The sequence below is a fragment of the Pseudorca crassidens genome, chromosome 14 (assembly GCF_039906515.1).
Source record: "Pseudorca crassidens isolate mPseCra1 chromosome 14, mPseCra1.hap1, whole genome shotgun sequence".
In the NCBI taxonomy this organism is placed as follows: domain Eukaryota; kingdom Metazoa; phylum Chordata; class Mammalia; order Artiodactyla; family Delphinidae; genus Pseudorca; species Pseudorca crassidens.
The window spans coordinates 77,237,853-77,264,661 of NC_090309.1; the positions used below are offsets into that span (position 1 = coordinate 77,237,853).

At 42.9% G+C, this 26,809-nt stretch overlaps 1 protein-coding gene across 1 annotated transcript; it reads left to right on the forward strand.

The window, feature by feature from the left end:
• The first annotated feature begins 5,344 nt into the window (after positions 1-5,344).
• On the forward strand, positions 5,345-26,161 carry MATN3 (matrilin 3). The gene is made up of 8 exons (XM_067703929.1): positions 5,345-5,615; positions 9,764-10,330; positions 13,110-13,235; positions 14,048-14,173; positions 15,789-15,914; positions 18,641-18,766; positions 23,565-23,675; positions 25,323-26,161. The coding sequence occupies exons 1-8, from the start codon at positions 5,405-5,407 to the stop codon at positions 25,376-25,378; spliced, it is 1,449 nt and encodes a 482-aa protein (XP_067560030.1). The 5' UTR covers positions 5,345-5,404; the 3' UTR covers positions 25,379-26,161.
• The last annotated feature ends 648 nt before the right edge of the window (positions 26,162-26,809 follow it).

Below are 26,809 nucleotides of genomic sequence, written 5' to 3' on the forward strand. Positions count from 1 at the left end.
ATAATTGTAATGGAACATTGTTCGCAATGCATTAAGTACAGAAAGCAAGTTACAAGACCACAATATACAGTATGATCTCATTTTAAATAAAATAGATGAATATATAAGCAGAGAAAAAGAGATAATACCCCATAGTGTATCTTTGGGGTGGTAGTGTCATGGATATTTCTTTTTTCTTATTTTTGCTTACCTGCATTTCCTAGATTCTATACAGTGTTATATTACTTTTACAACAAGGAAAACCACCTATTATAATTTTTTAAAAGTACCTAGAAAAAAGCCTGTGGATTTCCAGACTGTATAGAGTGTGGAAGGCAGAAAAGGAAGTGGCGAAGGAAATAGACACTTGGTACAGAATCGGGGTCATACCCCAGCCCGGCAGGAACTGGAGCATCGGCCAAAGTGGAACTGTCTGAACTGTCCCAAGGGGCCTTTGCATTTGGTGATCCAAGTCATCAGTGACTGCTCTTGAGAAGTGTGGAGAGAAGGAGGAGAGAGGGCAGTCACTCCCTGGTCCAAGATGTCCCATGACCACAGAGCTGGTCCCTCGGCAAGGCCCATTTGGTGTGGGAACGCCGTCCCACCATGCACCCTCCATGCTGGGTGGCTATTTTCTTGCCCCTGCCCCTGCAGTGGGTCTCCGTCCAGGCTTGTTGCCAAGATCTTTAGGACCACCATGTTGCAGACTCCCTCAGTGTGGCAGTTGCCTCCAGAGGTTGTTAAATGCAGATTCCTGGCTGATTCCCAAACCATCTGAATCAGAATATCTGGGGTGGGGACCCAGGACTCGGCCTTTAAAAGTCTCCCCAGTGATTCTTATGCATGGGTTAGGTTGTGTGTTCAACAGGCCTACTTCTCTAGGTTTCCAGCAGAGTCAGAGAGGACTGAACCTGAGAATTTCTCTAAATAGCACAACTGGGCATTTTTGTCATAAATCAGTAAGTCCAGAATATGGAGAAAATCTCTCTCGGAGTCCAACCGACACCACAGCCTTGCATGTGTCCTGGGAGCCTTTGAAGCTGGGCAGCAGCACGTGACCAGAAGGAGAGGGCTTGGCTCCTGGGAGGGATGACAAGGCTTTCAGTTGATTTGCCAGCTGGCCTGGGCGGGGGAGCTGGTGTAGCTCCCTTACTGACCAGTCACCAAGCAGCAAGAACATGGAGACCAACCCATGGAGGCTCTCTCACTCTGGAGCCGAAAAGCTATTAGAAAGTGGTTCGATCAGACCAAGCCAGGGGCCTCTTGGTGAGAGACTGATCTGGATAAAAAACCCAAAAGTTCTTACTGAACCAAGAGAGGAAACCCCAGGGGGTACCCATCCATCGCATTATAAAAGATGTATGAAGACATCGTGCTAGATCGCATTATGGCTTTTAGCAATTTGGTATACCTCTTGTAAAAGGCTTATATTCCCCACCCACTGACATCAGGCTTGCCCACGTGATGGGGTTTTGGTTTGGGGTTCATTAACTTGGGGTAACATGTGAGTGGAATTAACAGAAGCCACTTCCTTGCAAAAACGTCAAGATCTGTCATCTGGTTCTGCCATCTCTCATTTCTTCCCTTTGTCACAAGACCAGCATATTCCAGATTGAGGCTGCCCCTTAAGTCTGTGTGCCAGGATGAAGATGTAGCCATAGGAAAGACACATAACAGAGCAAGAAGTAAATCTTTGTTGCTATAAGACCCCGAGATTTTGGAGTCATTAGTTATCAGAGCATAACCTAGCTAGAGCTGAATGATAAAGAAACAGTCTTTTAGAATTGTACAAACAACATAGCAGTATTGACGAATTTTTAAAGAGAGTTACCTATAATTTATTCACTAGCCGAAACAGTTTAGACCTCTTTATCAAAACCGAAATGGTCTTGATTTCTACATGTGCCTACATGCGAATGTGCTGAAACAGACCATTATGCTTCATGTTGCGTCTCCCCCTGCATTTCTTCAGAGAAAGGGCCTGTGGTAGAGGAGCACCAACTCCCCCCGCTAGAGGAGGCCAGAGGAAGGGCCTGTCTGCGGGGCCCATGCCCAGCACAGAGCCGGCTCTTGTCAGGCAGTGGAGTGAAACTGAGAAAAGCCATTTCCTCAGCATCATTTGACTCTTGGAAAAGTAATGCCAATTAATTTCTTCTACAAACAATCTGACATGCCTGTTTACTGTCCTGCCAAGGCACAGCTAAATATCAGCCCTGTTCTATGAGCTTTCATTTCCTGAAGTCCTGGTCCCACCATAGACCATGAACCTGCACGCAGTGAGGGAGAACTTACAGGAATTCAGCAGCGGACAACACAGGCGTCAGCTCTGCGCTCCCAGAGCCTTCAGTCTAGTGGGGTATAGAAATAAATACATTTAATCTTTTTAAAAAATATATAAAAGAAACAGGATACTGTAATAGATTGGAAAGGAAGAGACACTAGGAAAGAATATTTAAAACAGTTTTCAAACTGCTGACTGAGAAACATTAGTGAATCATGAACTCTGTTTAGATGTTGATGACCAGATTTTTTTAAAAAAATGAAATAGAACCGAATGGACATGAATAAAACAGAAGACATTAGAGTATGTCATATGTGGTAAGGGTAACTTGTTTCAGGAAATTACTACTTCTGTTGTATATATCCCTATCGTATATTTATGTAGCACCTGATTCATGATATAAAATGTAGTTGTTATAGTAGATAGTGGTAAAAATAAGCTTGAAAAAACTAATTAAGATATGGCCTCAGGAAAGACTGCTCTGAAGAGGAAGACATTACATTGATGACTAATAAATTGGTTGACATTTTTTTTATTAAGTAATGAAACTTAATACTCATGCTTATATCTATAAAATGAAACAGTAGGGCTTCCCTGGTGGCGCAGTGGTTGAGAGTCCACCTGCCGATGCAGGGCACGCGGGTTCATGCCCCGATCCGGGAAGATCCCACATGCCGCAGAGCGGCTGGGCCCGTGAGCCATGGCCACTGAGCCTGCGCGTCTGGAGCCTGTGCTCTGCAACGGGAGAGGCCACAACAGTGAGAGGCCCGCGTACCGCAACAGAACAAAACAAAACAAAACAACAACAAAAAAAGAAACAACAAAAATCAATGCCAATCTTTTATTAAAGGAATCAAAATTGCTGTGAGTTGCTCTTTTCAAATATTAATTCAATTGTTTTGAATAGAAATACGTCTTGAGTTCTAAATGTTAATTAATAGCAGTAGGTCATTAAAAGACCTCTTCAGAACTTATTGGCAATGATACAAATGTGCTACCTAAGTTTCAAAAGTAGTCCTCTTCTTTTCCAGAGCAGCCAACATGGCCTTCAACCAACTCTCATGTAGCAAGGAAGCTGGCATTAAAAACTGCACAGACATTAGAACATAAAGTTTAAACTTAATTCCCACATTTTCTGCTTATTCTCAAAGACTTAATAGAATCATGATCACACAGTCATGAAACACTCCCAGATGATATTGCAGGTCAGTTCTAGGGGACATCTACAGCTACTGCTGCTGGGCACAGACAACAGAGCTCACCCTGCTTTCCCCAGGCACTGAATCCAGCTCTACCCTCTCCATGGCTGCTTTGAAAGCTAGCTGTCTCCCCACCCTTGTCAGAGTGAAGTCTACAGAGTGGTTGCTTCTTTTCACCACTAGCTGCTGAAACAGAATGGCTGAGCTCATCTGGTCAGTGAAGTCTGGGTCCCTTGCATATATAGCTGCAAGAGATGCTGGGAAGCAAGTTGCTGGATTCTACTTGGGGAGGTGCTGACTCATAAAGTTGGAATCCTCAAGTTTAGTAAGAGTGTTCAAAGGCTTTGAGAATCATCCAAAGAGTATGATGACTGACAAATGACATATGTCCATAGAGCTGGCAGACATTGTGTTTGGCAAGCCCTTCTCACCTTGGCATAACTTCTTTCAATCTTCTTAGTGTCCCTTGCCCATTATGATAACATTCTAGCTTCTTCTAAGATTCTTTGAAATTGGTGAATTCTCACTGGGAGCTGAGAGATGTTTTCCCTCCTTATGACTCTCAATGTCCTAATAAGCTGCTCCCATGGATACTGACGGAGTGTGTAGATTCTGTGAGGTTTGATGAGATGAGAAATTGTTTGAGAACTACTGCTCTGAGGTGATGAGAGGGAGACGGGTGTGTTAGGGTGGACCACTGCTCTGAGGTGATGAGAGGGAGACGGGTGTGTTAGGGTGGGGGGAGAAGATGGCAGATGGGAAGTGGGACAACCAGGTGCCAAGGCCACAAGGTGGGAACAAGCTTGGTGTCCTCCGGACAGAGGGAAGGGTAGTGTGGTTGACGCATGGAGAGCAGAGTACAGTTCCAGATGTGGTCAGTTCAGTAGACGAGGTGGCCATGAAAAGGAGCTCGGATTTTACTGGAAGTGAAGTTGCAAGGTTTAAGAAGAGAAGTGGTTTTAAGGTTACTGTGTGGAGTGTAGCTTTTAAAAGCTAGTTTAGAAGCCTTACTGGTTTCCTCAGGCAGAGCCAGTCTCTCCTTGAATTCAGTGTGTTTTGTTCCCTTAGACAGGTACATCATTTATGCATCTTTCTCTGCCAGTAGACTGTGAGTTCCTGGAGGGTCCCCTGGGCAGCCTCCAGTCCTGTGCTGCCACCATCACTCTTCTGGGGAGGAAGTGGGATAAAGGGAGAGCCTTCGAAGCCTGTGGTACAGGCTGTCCTTCCAGCTCACAGGGGGCTCTCTGGGGAATGTATGTTTGACTTTCTAGTCCTGGTAATGTAAGTTCAAATGTTTATGGATTTTTGAAGCTGCGATGAAAGCATGTCTATTCATGCTGGTAGAATCTATGAGCCTTTTTTAGTTTTAATTTTTTTTACAGAGAGCCCACAGAAAAACCTGGGTTACTTGGTAGGGGAAAGGAATGTGGTGTGAGGATGGAGGTGAAACCTTGAGGCAGGCAAACCTGAACGGAGCTGGACGGCAGAGCTCGGGCCTCCTGAACCGGGAGCCTGGGGCCCTGGCCAGACGAGTGGGGTCGACCAGGCCCCGGGTGTACAGCGAGGCAGAAGTTTGGAGGGAAGCAGAGCCCGGCCGGGAGGCACCGGGCCGAGACCACCCAGACGAGACCGGGCCGGCGCAGGGCAGGGGCGGGAGGGGCGGCGGCGGCGGCGGGCCGGAGTCGGGCACCGCGCCGCCGGCCGAGAGGCCCCAGACATTCCACGCCAGCCGCGGGAATGCACTGAGCAGGCGGCGCGCGGCCCCGGACGGGTTCGCTGGGCGGGGCCTACGGCCGAGGGGCGGGACCGAAGGCTGCGGGGCGGGGCCCACGGCCGCGGGACCTTTAAATTGGCCGCCCGGGAGCGGCGCACGGGCCCACGACTGACCCAGCCAGCGAGGGAGCGACGATCCCCGACGCACACGGGCAGCAGCGCCAAGCCCACGATGCTGCGACATCTGCCGGGACTGCTCCTGCTGCTCTGGCAGCTGCTGCTGCTGCCACCCCCCGCCGTCCCCGGCCCCCTGGACCGCCCCAGCTTCCTGAGGTTGGGGACCCGCGGCCCAGGGGGCAGCCCCGGACGCCGTCCCGCTCCGGCCGCCCCCACCGGCACGCCCTATTCTGGGGCCGGCCAGCACGGCGGGGCCCGCGGCGCAGGTACACGGCCTGGGCGGGGACGGGAGAGGGACCTCAGGCTGAGAGGGACCTGAGAGGGCCTCAGGGAGGGACACCCTCCAGGAAGGAGGGAGATCCCCGGCCGGGGCCGGGCGGGATGTTGGGTGGGCAGGGGCATCAGGCGTTGAATGAGGAGGAAGAGCCTCCGTCATCCACCAGGTATTCCCTCCATCCCAGCCGGAGCCAGACTGTGGTGCAGGAGAAAGATCCCCTCCCCGATGAATCTTGTGGGGATACTGAGGTCCAGAGAAGGGAAGAGAGAGATGCCCAAGGTCACTCATAGTCAGAGCTAGACTTTGGGTCTCCTGAAGGTCAAACTCCAGCAACTGCCCCCTGAGATTTGGGCAGGGAGGATGGGGCAGCCGTGGGAACACCAGGCGCCTCTCAGCTCTCTGTCCTAGACCCACCTCTGGTTCAGCTCAGTAAACCTTTCCTGAGATTCTGCTTTTAGTTCTCTGGTTGAGCAAAAATCCTAGAGCAGCAGAGAGGGAAGATCATCTGACACAGCCCCTGACAGCACATATAGGGAAACTGAGGCTCGTCAAGGGGAGGGGACCCAGCAAATCAGTGTCAGAGCCCAGAATAAAACTCAGGGCTCAGATAACCCAAGCATGGAACTTTCCACTGCTTCAAGCTACCAAGCTCTCAATATGGTTTACATAAGATTTTATCTTCATTACCAAAAAGTCCAGCATCAGACTTGTTAAAGTCCTGCTTTAAAGAGAGGCTACATCAAACCATTTTCTGGATGTCCAGTCTCATCTGGCCAGTGATGCTTCATGGCCCAGGTTGATTTGTGTTGTCTACCCCTCCTGCACCTTTCTGGATAATGTTGAGGAAGAGCACAAAGGATTCTTTCCTGCATCAGCTCCAGTGGGCTGGATTTGATATGGCGAGAGCATTGTCATTGAGACAGGGAGTGCCAGGGTTCACCACCGTTCAATTCAGTTAGTAATCAGTTGGTTGCTCCAGGCCAGGAATGGGGGTAGGGGAGAAGCCTTTCTCCTAGAAGTTAATTTTACCTCTTGTCCTGATCCACCTCCCTTGGGGAAGCATCTGGGAGGGAGAGGAGGGATTCTGCGTGGGGTGGTCAATGTTCCTCCTATGCAGTACTGGTCCTTTATTACCTGAAACCCAAACCAATATTGAATGATAATTCTTTAATAAACACAACATTCCACCCTTTTTCAAATTCACTTCTTTTTGCACCCAGAAACTGCTAAGCTTTGCTATGGGCTTTTATTTCTAGCAGAGCTATCAGAAATAGACAGTTATTGTGAGTAAGGAAACATTTTAGGAAATTTAGATTCTCATTTTCTTGGTTTCTGAGAATCAAAGTGCTGTTATCTAGTAAAAGGGAGTGAGATTCAAAAACAATTAATGATGAGGGGGTCTGAATCAGGAAGTAAGCAGATGCTCACAGAATGTCCTGCCATCTGAGTCAAGCCCCCTGTATTTTCTATTCCTGCTGTAATAAATTACCATGAACTTAGTGGCTTAAAACAACACACATTTATTATCTAAGAGTTCTGTGGCTCAAAAGTCTGACACTAGTCTCACTGGACTAAAATTAAGGTGTCAGCAGGGACATGTTCCTTTTGGAAAGACCTTAGAGGAGAATCCGTTTCTTTGCCTTTTTCAGCTTGTAGAGGCCGCCCTCATTCCTTGGCTCATGGCCTTTTCCCTCCATTTTCAAAGCCGCCAAAGGCAGGATGAGTCCTCACATGTCATCTCTCAGATCTCCTCTTCTGCCTCTCTCTTCCACTCTGGGAGCTGTTGTAATTACATTGGACCCACCAGAATAATCCAGGACAACATCCTCAATCTCAAGCCTTTAACGTAATCACACATGCAAAGTCTCCTTTACCATGTAAATTAACATAATTACAGGTTCTGGGGATTAGGACATGGACATCTTTGGGGGGCATTATTCCTGCCCACCACACCCCTGTGACCTCCCATAGATGATTCCATGTGAAAAATCAAGTGAAGAAGCAAGGAATCCTGCATGTTTACTTACAAGAACATAGCCTCGATATTAGTAAGGACACCACTTGGGTGTTAGTGACAGCATTGTCAGATACGGGTTTGTATCACATGTAGTTTTCCCTTTACTCAAATTATGCAAAAACATCCAGATCCAACTCCTGGAAGGATTTTCTTCTTCTTTGCTTTCGATGCATGGTAATTAGGGACGAAATGAAATTCTGGAGGGTTTTTTTTTTTTAAAGAATTAATTCCTTTTGACCTAGCTAAATACATGACGCACAGCATATTTCAGGCTGGTGGCTCAAAGTCACCAGGCAGGATGTTTACTAGGTACATGAGGTAATGTTAATTTTGGTAGTAGAAAATGTTCCTTCAGAGAGAGGCAACCATGAAATGAAAGGTCCCTTTGGGCTGGGAGTCAGGAAACCTGGAGTGCAATCTACCGCTATTTTCTACCACTTTCTAGGTCTTACAGCTTCCTGAGACTCAGTTTTCTCGCCTGTAAAATGGGTATAAAAACAACCTCTGCATCTCTAACTTCACAGGGTTGTTGTGTTGGAATCCTGTGATCCCTCAGTGTTATTGAAAGTAGGATATTATTTATTGTTTTAGTTAATACCTCTAGGAATCAGGCTAAAACCAAGAGGATACTTTTCAGTTTTTAAAAGAAAACAGGCATAATTCCTGCTCCAGACTGGGCTTTTTCTGTCATCAACTGCTTAGCCTAGGAATTTATTTTGAATGAATAAATACCTATACCTTTTCCCCCTACACACTGAGTAAATTGCCTTCTTAGAGTTGCATCAATTTCCAGCCCCCTATTAGGAAAGAAAAGAACCCTGAATGACACTTCATGCCCAAGGATCTCATTTCCATTCAGGGCTTGGTGTGTGTGTGCATGTGCGTGTGCGTGCGTGTGTGTGTGTGTTGAAAGAAGAGGAATGGCTTCTTTCTTAGCTAGTCCTGACTTTTGGATTTGATTTGGGTGGCTAGGAGAGGGAGGAGTATAGAACGAGATTAGAGGAAAAAAGGATAAGAAGGATGTGCTGAAAACAAAAATGTATTGTGTTGCTGCAATGTGCCAGGTACTTTTGTGTGGGAATGATGCAAGTTTCTTGAGGGCAGGGAATCTGGCTTATTTGCTTTTGTAGCCCCATGGCTTAATACATGGTAGGCTCTCAAAAAAATATATTTGGTGAATGAAAAAATGAAAGAGAGGTGACTAAGACACTTTGGTGGGGACAGTAGGACAGATACTAGGTCAAAACCTCTGCTTCTTAAAACAAGACATACTGACAAAGATGGAAGTCAACAGGGACCAGATTAAGTTGTTATCCTTCTTTCCACTTTCAAACTGTAACTCAGGGCTAGTTGGACCTCAAAGTTCACTAAACGTGAGTGAATGACCAGATGGAGGGAGAATTTAGGGCTACTCTGGAGCAGTTTTCACCGCCTTGGAAGTGGAGTAAAAGAAGGAGGCCAGCACGAGAGCACCAGTGTGCCTTACCTCACACTCTGCCATTGCCCGAGGGGCTCTGAGGCCTGGGCAGGCAGGGGAGGGTGCAGTGAGGGTGCCCTGAGTTCACCTTTCACACGATTCAGGGTCACTGTCCCATTGCCTCTGATGGCCAAGAAGCCCAAGAGAGGTCTGGAATCCATTCATTCCTGGGAGTCTAGAGGAACCCTTGAACAAAACTTTAAGCAGAAGGATAAGTTTCCCAGTGAAATTTCAAGACTCAGCCAGCCTGTAGGGGAGATATTTGGGGAAATGTCACACCTCTATGTGAATTCTCACTAGGGAATCCTGAAGGCCTCAGTGCTTTCAACATCCAAAGGGAGGGTGGTCTTGGGGAAGACAGCAGACAGTGGGGTATTTGGGATCAAGGGATGCTGGCCAGAACTCTCTGGGTGGGAGAACTGACCCCATTTCTTTCTTGTTTTTTGTTTGTTTGTTTGTGTTGGCCTGGCAGCACGGGCATGTGGGATCTTAGTTCCCGGACCAGGGATCAACCCTCGCCCCGTGCAGTGGAAGCGTGGAGTCCTAACCACTGGACTGTCAAGGAAGTCCCAGAACTGCCCCATTTTTGACTGTGGTCTGCTCATCGCTTAGTCATGTCTGTTTCTCACACCCTTCTTTGCAGGTGTTTGCAAGAGCATGCCCTTGGACTTGGTGTTTATCATTGATAGTTCTCGTAGTGTACGGCCTCTGGAGTTCACCAAAGTAAAAACCTTTGTCTCACGGGTAATTGACACTCTGGACATCGGGCCGGCAGACACGCGGGTGGCAGTGGTGAACTACGCCAGCACCGTGAAGATCGAGTTCCATCTCCAGACCCACTCGGATAAGCAGTCCCTGAAACAGGCCGTGGCGCGGATCACACCCTTGTCCACAGGGACCATGTCGGGCCTGGCCATCCAGACAGCGATGGACGAAGCTTTCACAGTGGAGGCAGGAGCTCGGGGACCCGCTTCCAACATCCCTAAGGTGGCCATCATTGTGACAGATGGGCGGCCCCAGGATCAGGTGAATGAAGTGGCGGCTCGGGCCCAGGCATCCGGTATTGAGCTGTACGCCGTGGGCGTGGACCGGGCAGACATGGAGTCCCTCAGGATGATGGCCAGTGAGCCCCTGGACGAGCACGTTTTCTATGTGGAGACCTATGGGGTCATTGAGAAACTTTCCTCTAGATTCCAGGAAACCTTTTGTGGTAAGTCTTTGCTTCCAACTAGAAAAGATGTTATATAGTCAGACATTGTGTATCCAAAAAAAAAGAGATTTATTCTTTTTTGGTGGAAATTTATGGAAAACTTAAATATAAGCAATACTTTTTCATATGTGTGTATTTCTTTTTTTTGTTTTTTTTACGGTGCGCGGGCCTCTCACTGTTGTGGCCTCTCCCGTCGCGGAGCACAGGCCTCGGACGCACAGGCCCAGCGGCCATGGCCCACGGGCCCAGCCGCTCCGCGGCATGAGGGATCCTCCCGGACCAGGGCACGAACCCACGTCCCCTGCATCGGCAGGCGGACTCCCAACCACTGCGCCACCAGGGAAGCCCTCTTTTTTTTTTTTTTTTAGCAACTTAAACATACTTTGTTGGTTTAGAAATATAGAGCTGCCTTATATATAACTTGGTTTGCTCATAAAAATCTTTGTGTTTGCATTAGAAATGTGAAATTCTGGAAATATCCAAGGTACATGATCCTGCTATTCCCTGATGGGGTCAGAAAAAAATACAAATAAAAAAATCTCCAGACACCTCTCTTCTCCCCTCTGCCCACCACATTTTTTCCAGATATTTTCTTTAGTTTTTCCATCTCTAGATTTAACAGAACTCTGCTTGTTTTTGGGGCAGAAGTCGGGGACTGTGTCTGTCTGTGGAAAGATCAGCCGGCTTATATCCCAGTGTAACTGTCAGTCAGTGTGTACACTTAGTGAATACTCCGGTTTTCAGATTCAGCTCGGTGTCTGATTATTCCCTGTGGAGGGAGAGGCTTAGGGACCAGGAAGGTTAGGATTTCAGCTCACTTGTGAGATAGCAAGAAGCAGGGTATTTTTTGTTTTTTTTTAATTTTTTAATTATTCTGTTACTGTTCTTCTCCTTTCTTCCTTTAGGATGGAGCTTAAATCCAAACATGCTGATTTAATTAGAATCTTTAGCATGAATCAGCCAAACCCATGAATATGAATCCATTCAAGACTCGGGTTTATCTGTGGTCACTGACCAGGATTATGAATTTGTGGGACTCAAACTTTTTAATTTTTACTTTTAAATTTATTTTTGTTTTTCTTTTAAAAATTTCTGTCTTCCTTTGTTTCTTTGTTTCTTTCTTTCTATAGTCATGCTTTATTTTTTATCATTTGGAGATAATCTTTCAAAGCCCTCTGTGGAATTATCTAAGCAGGTGTGGACAAATTTCTAGTTCAGGTGAATTTTAAAATGTAGATACCTTTTGCTATATAATCTATTTCACATTTGTTTTTTCAACATGTGTTTATTGATCACTGATGATACAAAGATAAGGTAGTCCCTCCTACCATCAAGCAGCAGTCTGCGGCTGGGGGTGAGACAAACAAGTGAACCAATCATTACAATTGTAAATTTCAAGGAGACTTTATATATAAATGAATGTGAAACTCAGCAATCAACAATTTGTCAGGAAATGAGAGACGAAGTCTCGGTCTGGAGCAAAGTCTGGCCTCATCTCAACCAGACCTGGCCAGGGACCCTTTATCTTTCCTGCCCTAGGACACTGGGTCTTCACAAGCTGTCCTTGGCTTCGGTGGCATTGACTCAGCATTCATTGGTTTCCCAAAAGAAAATAGCTTTCTTTCTCCCAGAAAACCCCCCTGTGTTTGTGGGTGAGAACTTTTCCATAAAGATGCTGGTCTATGGCAAGGCTGGGTCTCAAAGATAGCACCTGGGGTTGGGCTTGAAGGACATAAAGTAACAAGTGGTGAGTGGTCATCTTTTCATTCTGGTACGAAAGATCTGCTTGTTCTGGGGGGAAAATATCCTCTCTATGGAAAAAAGACTGAGAGGTAGCTGTTGTAGTTAACGAGCTGGAAAGATTATTCCATGAGAAGGCCCTTCTTGGGAAAATATTAACCTGTCCTGTTGCCAAAATAGTGGAGGCTGGGTGACCTGCCACAGGGGTGCCAGCCTCCTGCAACAGGCCTCCTTGGTTTCTCAGAAATGACTAAATTCATTGATTCTTTTATCAAAACATGTCACTGGGGGAAAAAAATCTGAGGTTAAAAATGGCTCCAGGAGCAAAAAGATGAGGATGCAGTTTAGCTAATGTAATCTAATTGTTGTTTTCTTCCTTTTCTTTTTACTGGTTTGTATATAGCATGTAAGTTTATTCTGCTGGCAGATATGAGAGTCGCACGCGTACACATTTGGGCTTAGGAACCCATGCCGCATATTCGGAAGGCAGTTACCTACATTGCCCTCCACCATTTGCAACTTCAAACATGTATTGCTGCCCAAGAGTGAGTGGGTTCCAGGCCTAGAGGAAAGCCTGGGTGTGAATTCTGTTTAGACACAAACTATAGAACCGTTGGAAACTGGGTTCTGGTGGCAGTGGGACCACTAGCTCATAGAACTTCAGGAAGTACATTACTGTTCCCTTCTTTCTGTTGGGAGGCAAAAGTCTTTTTTTCTGGCTAGGTGGATACATTGAATAAAATATCGAATTGCCTGATTCATGTAAAGTGTTTGGCTTCAGCTCCAAATTCAAAATTCCCTTTCTTTTTTGAGAAAGTCAACCACAAGATCTATGATTTTAAATTAGTTACAATTTAAACATTACTGAGAGTGGTATTTATAATAAACCAGGGGCAGGAAACAAGTAGCCAATTTTTAGAGTGAACTAAAGATAGAATCAGAGAGGAACCTGGAGAGTGATGTTGTTTTGACACAGGAGGAAGTATCTGAAATGCTTCTTACCTGTCGACGCTGACTGTTGTAAATTTCCTTTGCACAGCTCTGGACCCATGCGCGCTGGGCACACACCAGTGCCAGCATGTGTGTGTCAGTGACGGGGAAGGCAAGCACCACTGTGAGTGCAGCCAAGGATATTCCTTGAATGCCGATAAGAAGACGTGTTCAGGTGAGGCTGCTTAAGGGGTGGTGGCTGATGGAAACTTATCTGGGGACTCACCCCAGGCTTTGGACTGGCATTATGCTTTTCTCCTAACTGCCCTGTGGGGGATTTACTGTTATCAATGACTTTTCTTGAAAAGGAACATGAGGAGAAAAGTGAGGTAATACCTAAAACAGTATGTAATACTATAAGTAATGTAATAGTATAAGTACCTATTACAGTACTTATTACTAGGTTTAGAGAGAAGGGTTAGTAGGGAAAAGGGCTAGTGAGGAAGGGGGCCAAAACTCTTCGTCCTTTTGAGGTTTTGGATTTTTTTTTTCCTGGGTTTTATTTCATTAAATACAAGCTCCTCTTACCTGTCTGTGACCGTAGAAGATTCATGGAATCTAGAAGTGGAAGAAAATCTAGGGAGGTTCTCACTCATCTGCTCTATGTATACTCACATACAATCAATGAAGAGTGGGAATTAGGTCCAATTTGTTAAATCCTAGAAAAAAGCTTTTGAGAGGAAGAAAACTTAGAGATCATTTAATTCAACCTGCTCATTTTATAGAAAATGAAATTGAGACCTCCACAAGAAGGGAGAAGACTTACCTACCCATGTCATGGGGTCTGTTAGTGAAAGAGTCAAGACGAAGTGGATTCCCACCCCATCCAGCAGGCTTCCTCTCGTGCCAAGCTGTCCCATTTCATTAGCACTCTGTGTGCGTGCGTGTGTGTGTGTGTGTGTGTGTGTGTGTGTGTGGTGTGGCCCGTAGTTATTTATTTGCCATGTTTTCCATGTGTTGACATTTGTCCTGATCATCTTTTGATAGTTATTAATAAGTGTGCTCTTAACACTCACGGCTGTGAACACATCTGTGTGAACGACAGAAATGGCTCTTATCATTGTGAGTGCTATGAAGGTTATACCTTAAATGAAGACAGGAAAACGTGTTCGGGTAAGTGGGGGCAGAGGCTTTACTGTTGCCTCCCTGTTTACCTGTCTCCCTAGTCAGTGTTTGGCGGGGGTCACATCGACGGGGAGCTCGGTCTCTTTTCCTCTCTTGCCATCTTGGGCTTTTCCCCTTTCTTATTAGAAAAGTTACAAATGGCAGCATGTGTCTCTCATGACCCACATGTGTGAGTGTGTTATTTCCTTCTCTGTACCCAGCCCTAAGAGTCCTTTCCAGAATCTAAAGACAATTTAGTATGTGAAAATCAAATAACAGCCCACAAGGAACTTACTACTTACAGAAAGAAAAGCAGTCATTCCATAGTGGAGAAACCTGGCAGACACCACTTCAACCAAGACATCAGAGTTAACATCACCAGCAATAACACACAGTGACGTCATGCATCTCCTGACATGATGTTCTGAGGGCACAATAGCACTTCTGTGGTATTCTTGCTAAAAATTCAGAATCATGAGGAAACCTCAGACAAACCCAAATTGAGAGACATTCTACAAACTAATTTTTCAGTAATTTTCAAAAGTGTCACAGTCATGAAAGGCAAAGACAGACTAAAGAAATGTCCCAGATTGGCGGAAACTAAGGAGATGTGACAACTTAATGCAATGTGTGATCCTGGATTGGATCCTGGACCAGAAAAAGGACATTAGTGGTGGAACCATTGGCAAAATTTGAATAAGGTCTGTAGGTTAGTTAATGGTATTGTATCAGTATTAGTTTCCTGGTTTTGGTAATTACACTGTGCTTATATAGGATGTTAACATTTGGGGAAACGGGGTGAAGTACTGGATTTTTTTCACTATTTTTGAAACTTTTTCATAAGCCTGAAGTGATTTCAAAACAAAAAGCTCAAAGATAAAAAAAAAAAGTTAAAAAATATCATGTCAGTACAGAGAAAAATACATTGAGTAGCAATTTGGGTCTTGAGTTCTGATGCTGTTCTGAGTCATTTGGTCTCCTTTGGACTCAGTTTCCTCATTTATTACAGGAGAGGGTCGAGCTACAGTTTCTTCAAACTCTAATTCTATGTCTTTCTGATTCTAGTATAATTCGTCCCCCAGCTGTTAGAATCCCTCTGATTCAGCATAAATACAACAAATCTAAAAGGAACGCTTTAGAGAGTATTCATGAGATACTTCGATTATAAGAGCTCAGTATAGGGCTTCCCTGGTGGCGCAGTAGTTGAGAGTCCACCTCCCGATGCAGGCGACACGGGTCCGTGCCCCGGTCTGGGAAGATCCCACATGCCGCGGAGCGGCTGGGCCCGTGAGCCATGGCCGCTGAGCCTGCGCGTCCGGAGCCTGTGCTCCGCAACGGGAGAGGCCACAACAGTGCGAGGCCCGCGTACTGCAAAAAAAAAAAAGCTCAGTATAGATGATTCTGAAAAGGGGTGGGGAAAAATAGAAGCATAAGTATTGTGTGTGTAGGAGTTTGTTTTACTCAGCTAATTCCTAGTGAGAACAGATATTACTGATGGCTTTGAGTGGTTTCTAATAAGTTTTCCTCTCTGCATCGCTAGCTGCAAATAAGAAGATTTCTATATATGGCTGATAAAAGACTCTTCCACGTTTAACATCTTTTCTTCTGGACTTTTGTTGGGCAGCTCAAGATCAGTGTGCTTTGGGCACACACGACTGTCAGCACATTTGTGTGAATGACAGAGCTGGGTCTCATCACTGTGAATGCTACGAGGGCTACACTCTGAATGAAGATAAAAAAACGTGTTCAGGTAAGGTCCACTCAGTAAATTCTTTCATCCGGGGCTCTTTCTACTGCAGTGAAACCAACTTGCATTTCACCAAGAGAGAGATTCTTAAAGGTAATGTAAGGAATCGGGCTTCAGACATTCTACCATGCTTTTCAGACCAAGGTAAACATTGCTCAGGAGGCAGTGAGCTCACGAGGTTTTCCAAACATAGCTCACTTCAGAAAATTACTGGGTAACGGGTAGGGAGTGGGGGATATAAGAAAAGCTAATTGAATGTACGGTCCTAATCCAGGAAAATTTTATAGCTCTGTAAAGCAAATAGGAAACCTTAGAGGAAGTCAGCTGGACAGTAAGTATTTGGTGTGATAGGCTGAACTGATCTTTTTCCAGTTAAAACTTGGCCTGGAACTTTTCTGTAGCGTTAATCTTAAAGCCAGATCGTTTTAGTAAAGGAGGCTTTGTAAATGACTGAATTAGACCCACACAGATATTCCAGTAAGTTTGAAGCAAGTCTTTCCCTGACAGTTTCTAGATGATCAGTCTGGGGTGAAAGTGAGACTTATAACTTGGCGAGGAAGCCCGTGCCAGAACTGCTAATCCTCATTAATTTGATTTAAACTCACTGGCAGAACAGAGTGGCATTTGTAATGTAAAACCACTCCTAAGAGAAATTCCTAGCTCTCAGGGTGGTGTTTAGTTTTGGCATATTCAATATTCTTCTAGATTTTATGTATGCTTTCCTCTTCCTTGAGATGTATTGTGTGACCTTTTCAAGAGAGATTAAAGGAAGTGGCATATCACTAATTCCCCTTTTTTTAAAACAATGAGATCAATAAAAGAGTTCTGAGCACCTATTTTGTTCCCAGGACTCTGCTAAGCACTGTGGGGTTGTAAGGAAGCGTCAGCTTCTGCCTCTGAGCTACGTACAGGCTGGGTGCAAGGAGAAACAGCACCTTAAGAAAGCAGGGACTCTTAGCCAGGGAGAGGGACCGACAGTGACTAAGGGCGGGAGGGGCTGGGAGGCAGGAGGTCTGGGATGGACACAGAGGGCTGGGACTGGAGGTGGGCCTCGGCAGGAGGGCGGATAAGGCTTAGATGGAGGAGTGGAGAGGGCAAGGGCAAGGGGAGTGGCTTGTACTGGTTTGTTCAGGGGGTGGGACTAAGTCAGTTGGATGGAAAGGACTCAAGGCTGCACTTCTCAAACTGTTACAAGTATCCCTCTTGGTACTTTAAGCAGGACCTTTAATCTGAAGACCTGGGAAAAGGAAACAAAAACACATTTACATGTAAACCAACAGATATTATGGCATAAAATGGACCATTTTATTAAAGAAAGAAATCAAAGGAGATTTTCAGTTAAGGCAGACTACTCCAGGCAACACTTCCAGATAACGGTTTGCCAACATTCTTCAGTGCCTACTGGGTACCATGCACGGTTCTAGGCATTTTAGGCACAGTCACACATTTACTGCTCACAGCAACTTTACAAGGAAACTGAGGCACAGACAAAGTAACTTGCCTATGGTCACTTGCCTAGTGAGTAGCAGAGCCAGGATCTGAACCCAGGCACTTGCTCTGGTGGTTACATATGCTCTCAAACACTAAGCTACACGTCTCATGGTGCAAAGCACAGGACAGCAAAAGGAGATAGAAGGAAAAGACGAGATGGTGAGAAGTTGGTATTTATATATTTTACAGCAATAATGGATGCCATTCTAAAACTGGGTCAGATCCCCTCTAATGGCCTGCCTTCCCCTTGCTGGGCAGTGGCAAGGCCTGTAAATTAAATGTGGAGCCGCAGATCACGGGCCAGGGGCTGCAGGCACATCCACTTGTTATCGCCAGAGTTGCTGCTAAGCTGGGCTGAGGGGAAAACAAAATGTTCTGCTAGTAGGCATTTTGCTGGAAACATCTGAATTGTAGTAGTGAAGGGGAATATCAGTGTGAAAGTTGGAAAGACACTATGGATAGATTACCTAGGGCCTTACGCTTCATGAACAGCTGTTTTATAGGCAATAGTGAGCCATGGAAGGTTTGTGAGCATAAAATGACACTTAAGAGGAGAGTTAGAGGAGAACAAATAAAGTAGTTTGGCTTCTGCAATGGCCGAGGAAGAACCTATGTATCCCAGGAAGCCCTTGTTCCTTGTAATGTATTTACTTGTGACAGACACAAATACTTCCCTATCCAGTCATACACACCATCACCATCATCATCATCATTGTTATTATTTTTTCTCTGTGTGTGTGTGTGTGTGTGTGTGTGTGTGTGTGTGTGCAGGCCAGTGTTTTCTGTCCCACTTTAAGCATCAAGGGCAGGCCCTTGGTCAACATAGTTTTTGTGCAGCATCAAATGTAACTCCATGTGCAGGTAGGTCCCTAATAATTTATTTTTGGTGATGGTGAAGATGATCTGTGTATAGCTGGAGAGGTATTCATGGTCATCAGGAAAGGCTGGAGATAAGTTCTGGAATAGAATCAAGACTCAGTGCAGCCCCAGGACTGCAGATAGCAAAAAAGAGAAGGCACCAAGATAGCTGCAAGAGATAACAAGGAAAGGGGTGTGGGATAGGGAACGGGAAAAGAGGCTCTCTCCTCCTGAAACATGGGAGACGCGTTGCTGACGACTGTAGGATTCATTTGCTGCATTTGTTGGCACCGAACCAAAGCTTCTTTCTCCCGGAAGTCTGTGTTTAGTTTCCAGTTGTAATTTGTGAATATTCTCTTTCCTGACCCATTCCTGCTCAGTTCGTAACCAGTGTGCACTGGGCTCTCATGGGTGCCAGCACATCTGTGTGAATGACGGGGCCGCGTCTTACCACTGTGATTGTTATACTGGCTACACCTTGAATGAAGACAAGAAGACATGTTCTGGTAAAGACTGTCCCTTTAAGCCTAATTCATGTGCTAGGACAGTCTTAAGAGTGAGCTTTCCTGTCTCCAAGTCTGAAGCACGCTTCTGAGTCTTGCTCCTGGGTCAGAATTCTCCAGTGGTTCCCAAATGTCTTCAGAATGAAATAATTCTACCTTTCCACCAGGCATCCTTCCCTCCATGGTCTGATTCCATTTTTTTTCCCTAATTAAAGTCTCTCCCTAAGTCCAGGTTTTTCTTTAATTACAGTAAAATATACATGACATAAAATCTAGCATGTTAACCATTTTAAGTGTAGTCCAGTGGTGTTAAGTACATTCACATTGTTGTGCAACTATCCCACTGTCCATCACCAGAACTTTTTTATCATCCCAAACTAAAGCTCTGTACCCATTAAACAAAAACTCCCCATTCCACTCTCCCTACCCCTGGTAACCACTCTTTTTCATTTTGTCACTACATTTGGCCCCAGATTCACTCCTTCTCTCCAAGACCTGTGATCCAGCCACATGGACTGTTTGATATTCCTGGAGCATGCCCTGTACTCACCTGTCTCCATCCTTTACTGTAATCTGCTTCCCTTGCCTCTTCTGCTTGTCAAAATCCAAGAACCACATCCTTGCCAACGTTTGGTTTTGTTGGATTAAACTTTTGTCAGTCTGGTAGATGTAAAGAAGTATCTCCCTGTAGCCTTTCTTTTCCCCACTTCCTGGTTACTAAAGAGGCTAAGCTTCTCTTCTTATATTTATTTGTCACTTCAGTCTCTGATCTGGAAAATAAGATCTTATCTATTTATGCCTTTATTTTTCTATTGGGTTATTTATATTTTTCTTACTTATCATAACAACTCTTCACACGTCTGGATATAAATTCGTTGTTGTTTTTATGTGTTGCAAATATCTTCTCCTAGATTGTATTTATATTTCCACTTCTTAAATGACATCTCTGCAACAGCATTCGTTATGTTTTAATTCTTAAGTTGTGCAGTGGGTTTATCATGCATTTGTTTTTATGCATTATGAGGCATTTGTCTTTATTATGCATCATAACTTACATCGGTGTCCTATAAATTACTTTTTGTGAATCAAATGTTACAGAATTATGTCTGTTTGTTTAATTTCCAGGACTAGTTCAGTTTTTACCCCCTCTACCAGAATTCCCCTTATTCTTCCATTGAACCGTGTCCTCTTTTTCAGCACTGGATGCCTTGTGTTGTGGTTACTTGTGTGTTCCTTCAGTCATTCCTTCATCCAATCAATAAATATAGCATCTGCTATGTTCTAGGCACTAGGTATACAATCATGAACAAAACAAGCATGGTCTTTGGTAACAGTCTAGAGGGAAAAGACGAGTACATAACACATTTATAAATTAAGAGCAGTGATGGAAGAGAACAGAATGGGGGTTGGGGACCCTATTTCAGGTTGGGAGGGTCTCTCTGAGGTAGGTTGAGACTGGAGTGCTGGCGGAAGGAGGGAGAGCAACGCCAGGTCCTGAGTGGTGGCTTTAGTGGGGAGAGGAGGTGAAAGGCCACCCGTCTGACGGAAGCATGACCAGCCAGGGATAAGTGTGGGGTAAGGCAGTTTGGAGAGTTAGGCAGGGTCAAACCATGCTGCTGCTCTGGGGCATGGGAAATTCTATGAGAAATGGGAAGTCATGGAGGGTTTTTAGCAGTGGAGCAGCACCATGCTGTTTATATTTTTAAAAGTCACTCTAGGGCTTCCCTGGTGGCGCAGTGGTTGAGAGTCCGCCTGCCGATGCAGGGGACACGGGTTCAGTACCCCGGTCTGGGAAGATCCCACGTGCCGCGGAGCGGCTGGGCCCGTGAGCCATGGCCGCTGAGCCTGCGCGTCCGGAGCCTGTGCTCCGCAGCGGGAGGGGCCACAACAGTGAGAGGCCCGCGTACCGCAAAAAAAAAAAAAAAAAAGTCACTCTAGCTGCTGTGTGAACAGCGGATTGAAGAGGATGAAGAGCAGAAGAAGACCAGTTCGGGGGCTATTGCAGTTGGGCTAGGATGGTGACAAGGTGATAGAAGTAGACTGATTCCAGACATGTTTTGAAGGTAGGATGAACAGGGCTTGGTGATAAACTGGATGTGGGGATAGGATGGGGGCGGAGTAGGATGGCTTTCCTATTCCACTTGAGCAGCTGGAAGGATGGGGTATCTTTACTAAGGGGACTGAGAGTGAAGCCGATTTGGGGAAGAAAATGCAAGTTTTGGACTTGTGGTTTTATGCTCCTGTAGACCCCAACCACCACGGGTAGTAGATTTTGTCTGTACTCTTAGCATCTACCGTAACGCGTGACAGTTACTCAGCAGATACTTCTTCATTTGAAGTAAAGTGTGGATCAGTTTCTTGGGGAGGGTGAGGGTTAATAAGGAGCAGCTTGCTTTTACAATGTGAGTATTTCTGGGTGCTGTCTTCCTATCTTCAGTGTTTAATCTTCAGAAAAATCAGTCTTGGGAATTTTTTCTTCTCCTGGAAGGTGAGGATTCCAGAATGGTTTATAATGGCTTAGGCTCTGACCTCATTTCTTTAGCCATTCACTTATTTGTTCAGCAAGTATTCATGGAATTTCTGTTCTATATCTAGTACTCTGTTAGGTCCCGAGGAAGGAACTGGAGACAGATTAATGTTTTGTGGTTTGCACTGTACAAGTCTTGCACTACTTTTGTTAAATTTATTCCTAAATATTTTATTCTTTTTGCTGCTAGTGTGAATGGATCCATCTCTCAACTTTCAATTGTGCAACATCGCAGTTTTCCAGTTTTCTATGGGGTGTTTTAATGAGAATATTACACTGAGCCCCTACCCTCACAGAGCTTATAGGCTATCAGGCAAGATATACTGGAAAAGTATCATAGGTACCAATTTTATACTCTGTACAGGGATGATGGGCATGTACTTGATATTCAGTAGATACTTTTTGGCTTACTATTAATTTACTGATCGAGATGGGGATTTGAGCTGGCTGTCCCTAAAAGTTTCAATAGGATTTAGACAGCTAGATAGATTAATCAAGTGAATTTATGGTCCTCCAGCCCTGTATCTTATCTTTGTATTGGGTTGACCAAAAAGTTCGTTCGGATTTTTGTGTAACATTTTACGGATAGAATGTGGGAGAAAATGCAAGAGCAAAGGACTACTCTTTTCCCCAAGCAGTACTACTACTCAGTTGGAAGATTATTCATCAGTCTTCAGATCTGGAAGTTACTCTTATTTCTGTTAGGCAACTTTAGGGGCTATGATATTGAGTCGGAATAGCCGCCTCACTGAATTACAGAAGCAATTGGAGTTAGAATTATCATTCTTCCACGTTCTTTGCTTAAATGTCAATACAAACCTGAATTTTTAGTTCCAAAGTATTTATGGGTAAGAACAAGAATTCTCAGTTCAAACCATTCAGTAGAATAATAGTCTGTATAGGAATTCAGGAATTATCTAGTTTTAAACCTTGAAATGTTTTGGCCACACAAATAGAGGACTGTTTTCCTCATTTTCATTTTTTAAAATTGAAGTATAGTTAATTTACAATGTTGTGTTAGTGTCACGTATACAGCAAAGTGATTCAGTAATATATACATATATATATATATATAACTTTTCAGATTCTCTTACATTATAGGTTATTACAAGATACTGAGTATAGTTCCCTGTACTATACAGTAGGTCCTTGTTGTTTAACTATTTTATATATAGTAGGGATATATCTTAATCCCAAACTCCTAATTTATCTTCCGCCTTCCCCCAATCCCCTTTGGTAACCATAAGTCTGTTTTCTATGTCTGTGAGTCTATTTCTGTTTTGTAAATAAGTTCATTTGTATCACTTTTTTAGATTCTACATGTAAGTGATATATGATATTTGTCTTTCTCTGTCTGACTTACTTTACTTAGTATGACAATCTCTAGGTCCATCCATTTTGCTGCAAATGGCATTATTTCATTCTTTTTATGGCTGAATAGTATTCCATTGTATATATGTACCACATCTTCTTTATCCATTCATCTGTCGATGGACATTTAGGTTGTTTCTATGTCTTGGCTATTGTGAATAGTGCTGCTATGAACATTGGGGTGCATGTGTCTTTTCAAATTAGGGTTTTCTCCAGATATTTGCCCAGAAGTGGGATTGCAGGATCATATGGTAGGTCTATTTTTGGTTTTTAAAGGAACCTCACACTGTTCTCCATAGTGAACATTTTCATTTCGTAATGAGTACACAGTATCACAAGGGATTGTCTTATCTCTTCATTCTTGGCTTCTCCCTGCATTAACTTAAATATTTACTTTACATCATGGAAAATTTCAGACAATTACAAAAGTATAGAGAACAATAGAATGAACTCTCATATAACCATCACCCAGCTTTGACAATTGTAAACTTTTCCTTAACATCTCTAACTCAGTTTCTTTGGTGACAAAGTCCACAGTACTTTCTCCCCTTTCCATGTGCTCTTATATTCTTTTATCTCCTAGAAAATGCATTTAGGTAAGAATTAAAAATGGAAGTATTGGGCTTCCCTGGTGGCGCAGTGGTTGAGAGTCCGCCTGCCGATGCAGGGGACACGGGTTCGTGCCCCGGTCTGGGAGGATCCCACATGCCGCGGCGCGGCTGGGCCCGTGAGCCATGGCTGCTGAGCCTGCGCCTCCGGAGCGGAGAGGCCACAACAGTGAGAGGCCCGCATACCGCAAACAAAATATATATATATATATAAGGAAGTATTGAATCACAGATTTCCTGATTTGCTATGATTTCTAATTAGCTATAACATTTTGTGTATTGTCGTTGTCTTCAGCCATTGCAGAAGCACGAAGACTCATCTCCACAGAAGATGCTTGTGCATGTGAAGCCACACTGGCATTCCAGGATAAGGTCAGCTCATATCTGCAGAGACTGAACACCAAGCATATCCTTTCTGGAAGGTTTTCTGCTTCTGCTTGAAGCCAGCTTAGGTACTACAATTGAGCTGACATTTTAGGACATTCCACAGGATAAGTGCCTTATTCATTAAGTTTTAAGATGAGCCATAGTAATACACAGCTTTAATTTTTTTACTTTAGAGTTCTTTTAAAATGTTTTAAGACCGTTACACCCATTCTTATTTACATGTAAGAGCTGTGTAATTATTTATTTTTCTAGTGCTTTTCCATAGCAATATAAGCTCCTAATTGCACTCTATTTGACAGTGCTACTATCCTGATTCCTTAATATGATGTTCTTATTCAGAATCTGTACATGTACAAAACGAGTCAGCTGATTAATGGAGTGTGATAGTTCAGACGACACATAGCTGTGTGCTTTGTCTAGCCAAGTGGTCCAAAAGCAGATTTCAAAATGTAACACGGTACTACCTCAGAAACTTTCAAAATCAGTTTTTTAGCCAAAGGAGTAATTCAGGAAAAGTACTTTTTCTTAGCGTAGTTCAAGTTAACAACACCTTTCCTAGGGATCTTAGAGGCATGGTATTCAGACTGTGATAGGGATACCCTAGGGGTATGCAGAGACTTTCCAGGAGTATGTGGGGACACAGAAAATTTTAAAGGAATCAATTTCCAAATCCTTCACTTCCTTAAATCGATCTGCCTACAATGCAACTTGGGGTCAGTTGGCATTCTCTTTTCCCATCTCTCACTTCAGTGTCACCATTCTCCTAAATTTATACAAGAAAGGCATACCTCTTACTTACCCTGAACTTTACTAAGGTGAATATCTTGGAAAGGTAAATTCTCCAGAGAGCTTTTAAATTAAGCTTCATAAACACATCTCCCCCAATTCATCCCATTAGGAGATACCTTTCTAATTACAATTCACCTTTTATTTTTAATGATTTTATGTCAAAATTGTGACTTACTTGTTGTTTGGATCAATTGTGTCCCCATAATAGTTGTAATGGTAGCTCAACTGAGACGATTAAAAAAATTTAGCACCTTATGGTCAAAGAAAATTAATTCAAAGGTAATTTCAATATAAATGTGTATGTGCTTGTTGTTTGTATAAAATTTACATCAGAGAAGTATAATAGAGTGATAAAGAACAGATTTCCAAGATTCAAAGTAGAATAAAATTGTGGAGGAAGTAGAAAGGAAATACAAATTCAAGGAAATATTTTATTTTAGAAGAACAACAGTAGTAACAATTCAGTACAGTATTAATATTACATGGGATACATTTAAAAGACTGATTTAAATTTTGTTTTAAAGCATCAATATTTATAATATAGCAGAAATTGCATATTTGCAACTAAAACTTATGATGAAAATTTTCATGTAATCTAAACATGCACAAGATTCACTTATTTGTCAAAATTATTTTAGGGACCATATGAACGAAAAATGTTTGAAGACCACTGCTTTATATCATGCTCGCTAAAGAACAGAATATCTGAGTTTTAGATAGATTAGATTTTTGGTGAGAAAACAATTTCACTCTTTTTGTTCAAAATAGAACGTAAATATATATATATATATATAATCTTGTATTGAAGTGTTTGAAAGTGTGTTTGCATTTTCTAATGTCTAAAAATATACGGTGTTAGCCTTAACAACTTAGCCACTTGATGACATTTTGGAGAAGTTGCAAGCAAATGAATATGGACAAATACATCGTTAAATTCCTCAATTTTTTTACCTGGAAATATGAAGCATTTGGTGTATTTAATACTTTGGCATACTCCAGTGTTCCTGCTAGTAATCTGCCATTACTAATGCTTTAATGTTACTGGATAAGTAGTATGAGGATCTTCTGGAGAATCTGTATCATTTTTCTAAGGAAATAAATGTCCCTTATTAAGAGCAAATTTTAGTGTCTCTAAGCTATTACTGTGAAATGGTAGGAAACAGAGTGAAAAGTTTCATAATTTCTTTCTTTCTTTCTTTACTAATTGAGCCATTTAATTTTTAAATGTTTATATTAGTAAGATAACCAGGCTTAAAATGCGAACTTTTGATGTTTTCTTGATAGTATTTATAGTGTAAACCAGTCCTGTTACTTTAGAGTGTAAATTGTACAGGGTATTTACACATAAAAAGTTCATATAATGAAATTGAGATGACTACAATTTAGAACTATATCTTTATCACTTTTTGTTTTTTTCTCATTTTTGCCAGAGTATTGTTGAAGCTGTGATCAGGAAATTGTAATACACATACCTAAATATAGTTAATACAGATTAAGTGAACTGTTATATGTCATTTTCAATTCATTCTGATGTTAGAAAGAAACACACAACTAGTTGTGAATTAAGTGTTAAACTTTTTACCAAGGAAAAAAAACCCTAAATTTACTTTGCTGTTTTACTCTAGGATCCAGTCAATAAAATTATATATTTATAAATACTGGTATAATAAGTAACAAAACCTAATGTCTTTTAAAATGTTAATGATAAGACTAACTCTTTTTTTCACTTACATATTTGATAAATTTTTTTCAGCTTTTATGCTTATAACTTAGAAAAAATAGTTCTTTAAATTGTATACTACTCATTCTTTTCTTGGTTTATGTTGTGTTTAGTATAATAAAAATGTCAATATCTTTATATATTATTGTCATGCTTTTTTTTGGTAACTCTTATATCAACTTTGCCTATTAACATATTTTCTTAAATTAAGCTGAATTACAATTATTTTGAATGAAACAGTTTCTTGTCAAAGGACACAATACTGTGACTCCTCCTATAATTTAATCTCATGCTCTTAAAATTAAAAATTTAAGCTCAGGTTAAACAGAAAGGCTTTAATCAAGATTGTTGTGGGAGAGGGAATAAAACAAAATTACATAAATTCGGATAAAATAATGATGAGGGTACATTAATATATGCACTTGAAAAGAAAATATAACCTACAGATGCAAACCCAGAAACAGTAAAAAATCTAAAATATAAACTGTAAAGGGAAGACATGAAAAATGAACACATCAAAGGCAGTAAATATTATATGAAACATTTATTGTTATTGCTCAACATTTTTGAAAGCACCTGACATAGAGCAAGTATTATTTTCCAAACTTATTTGAGCACAAATTAGTTATATTAATATATCACAA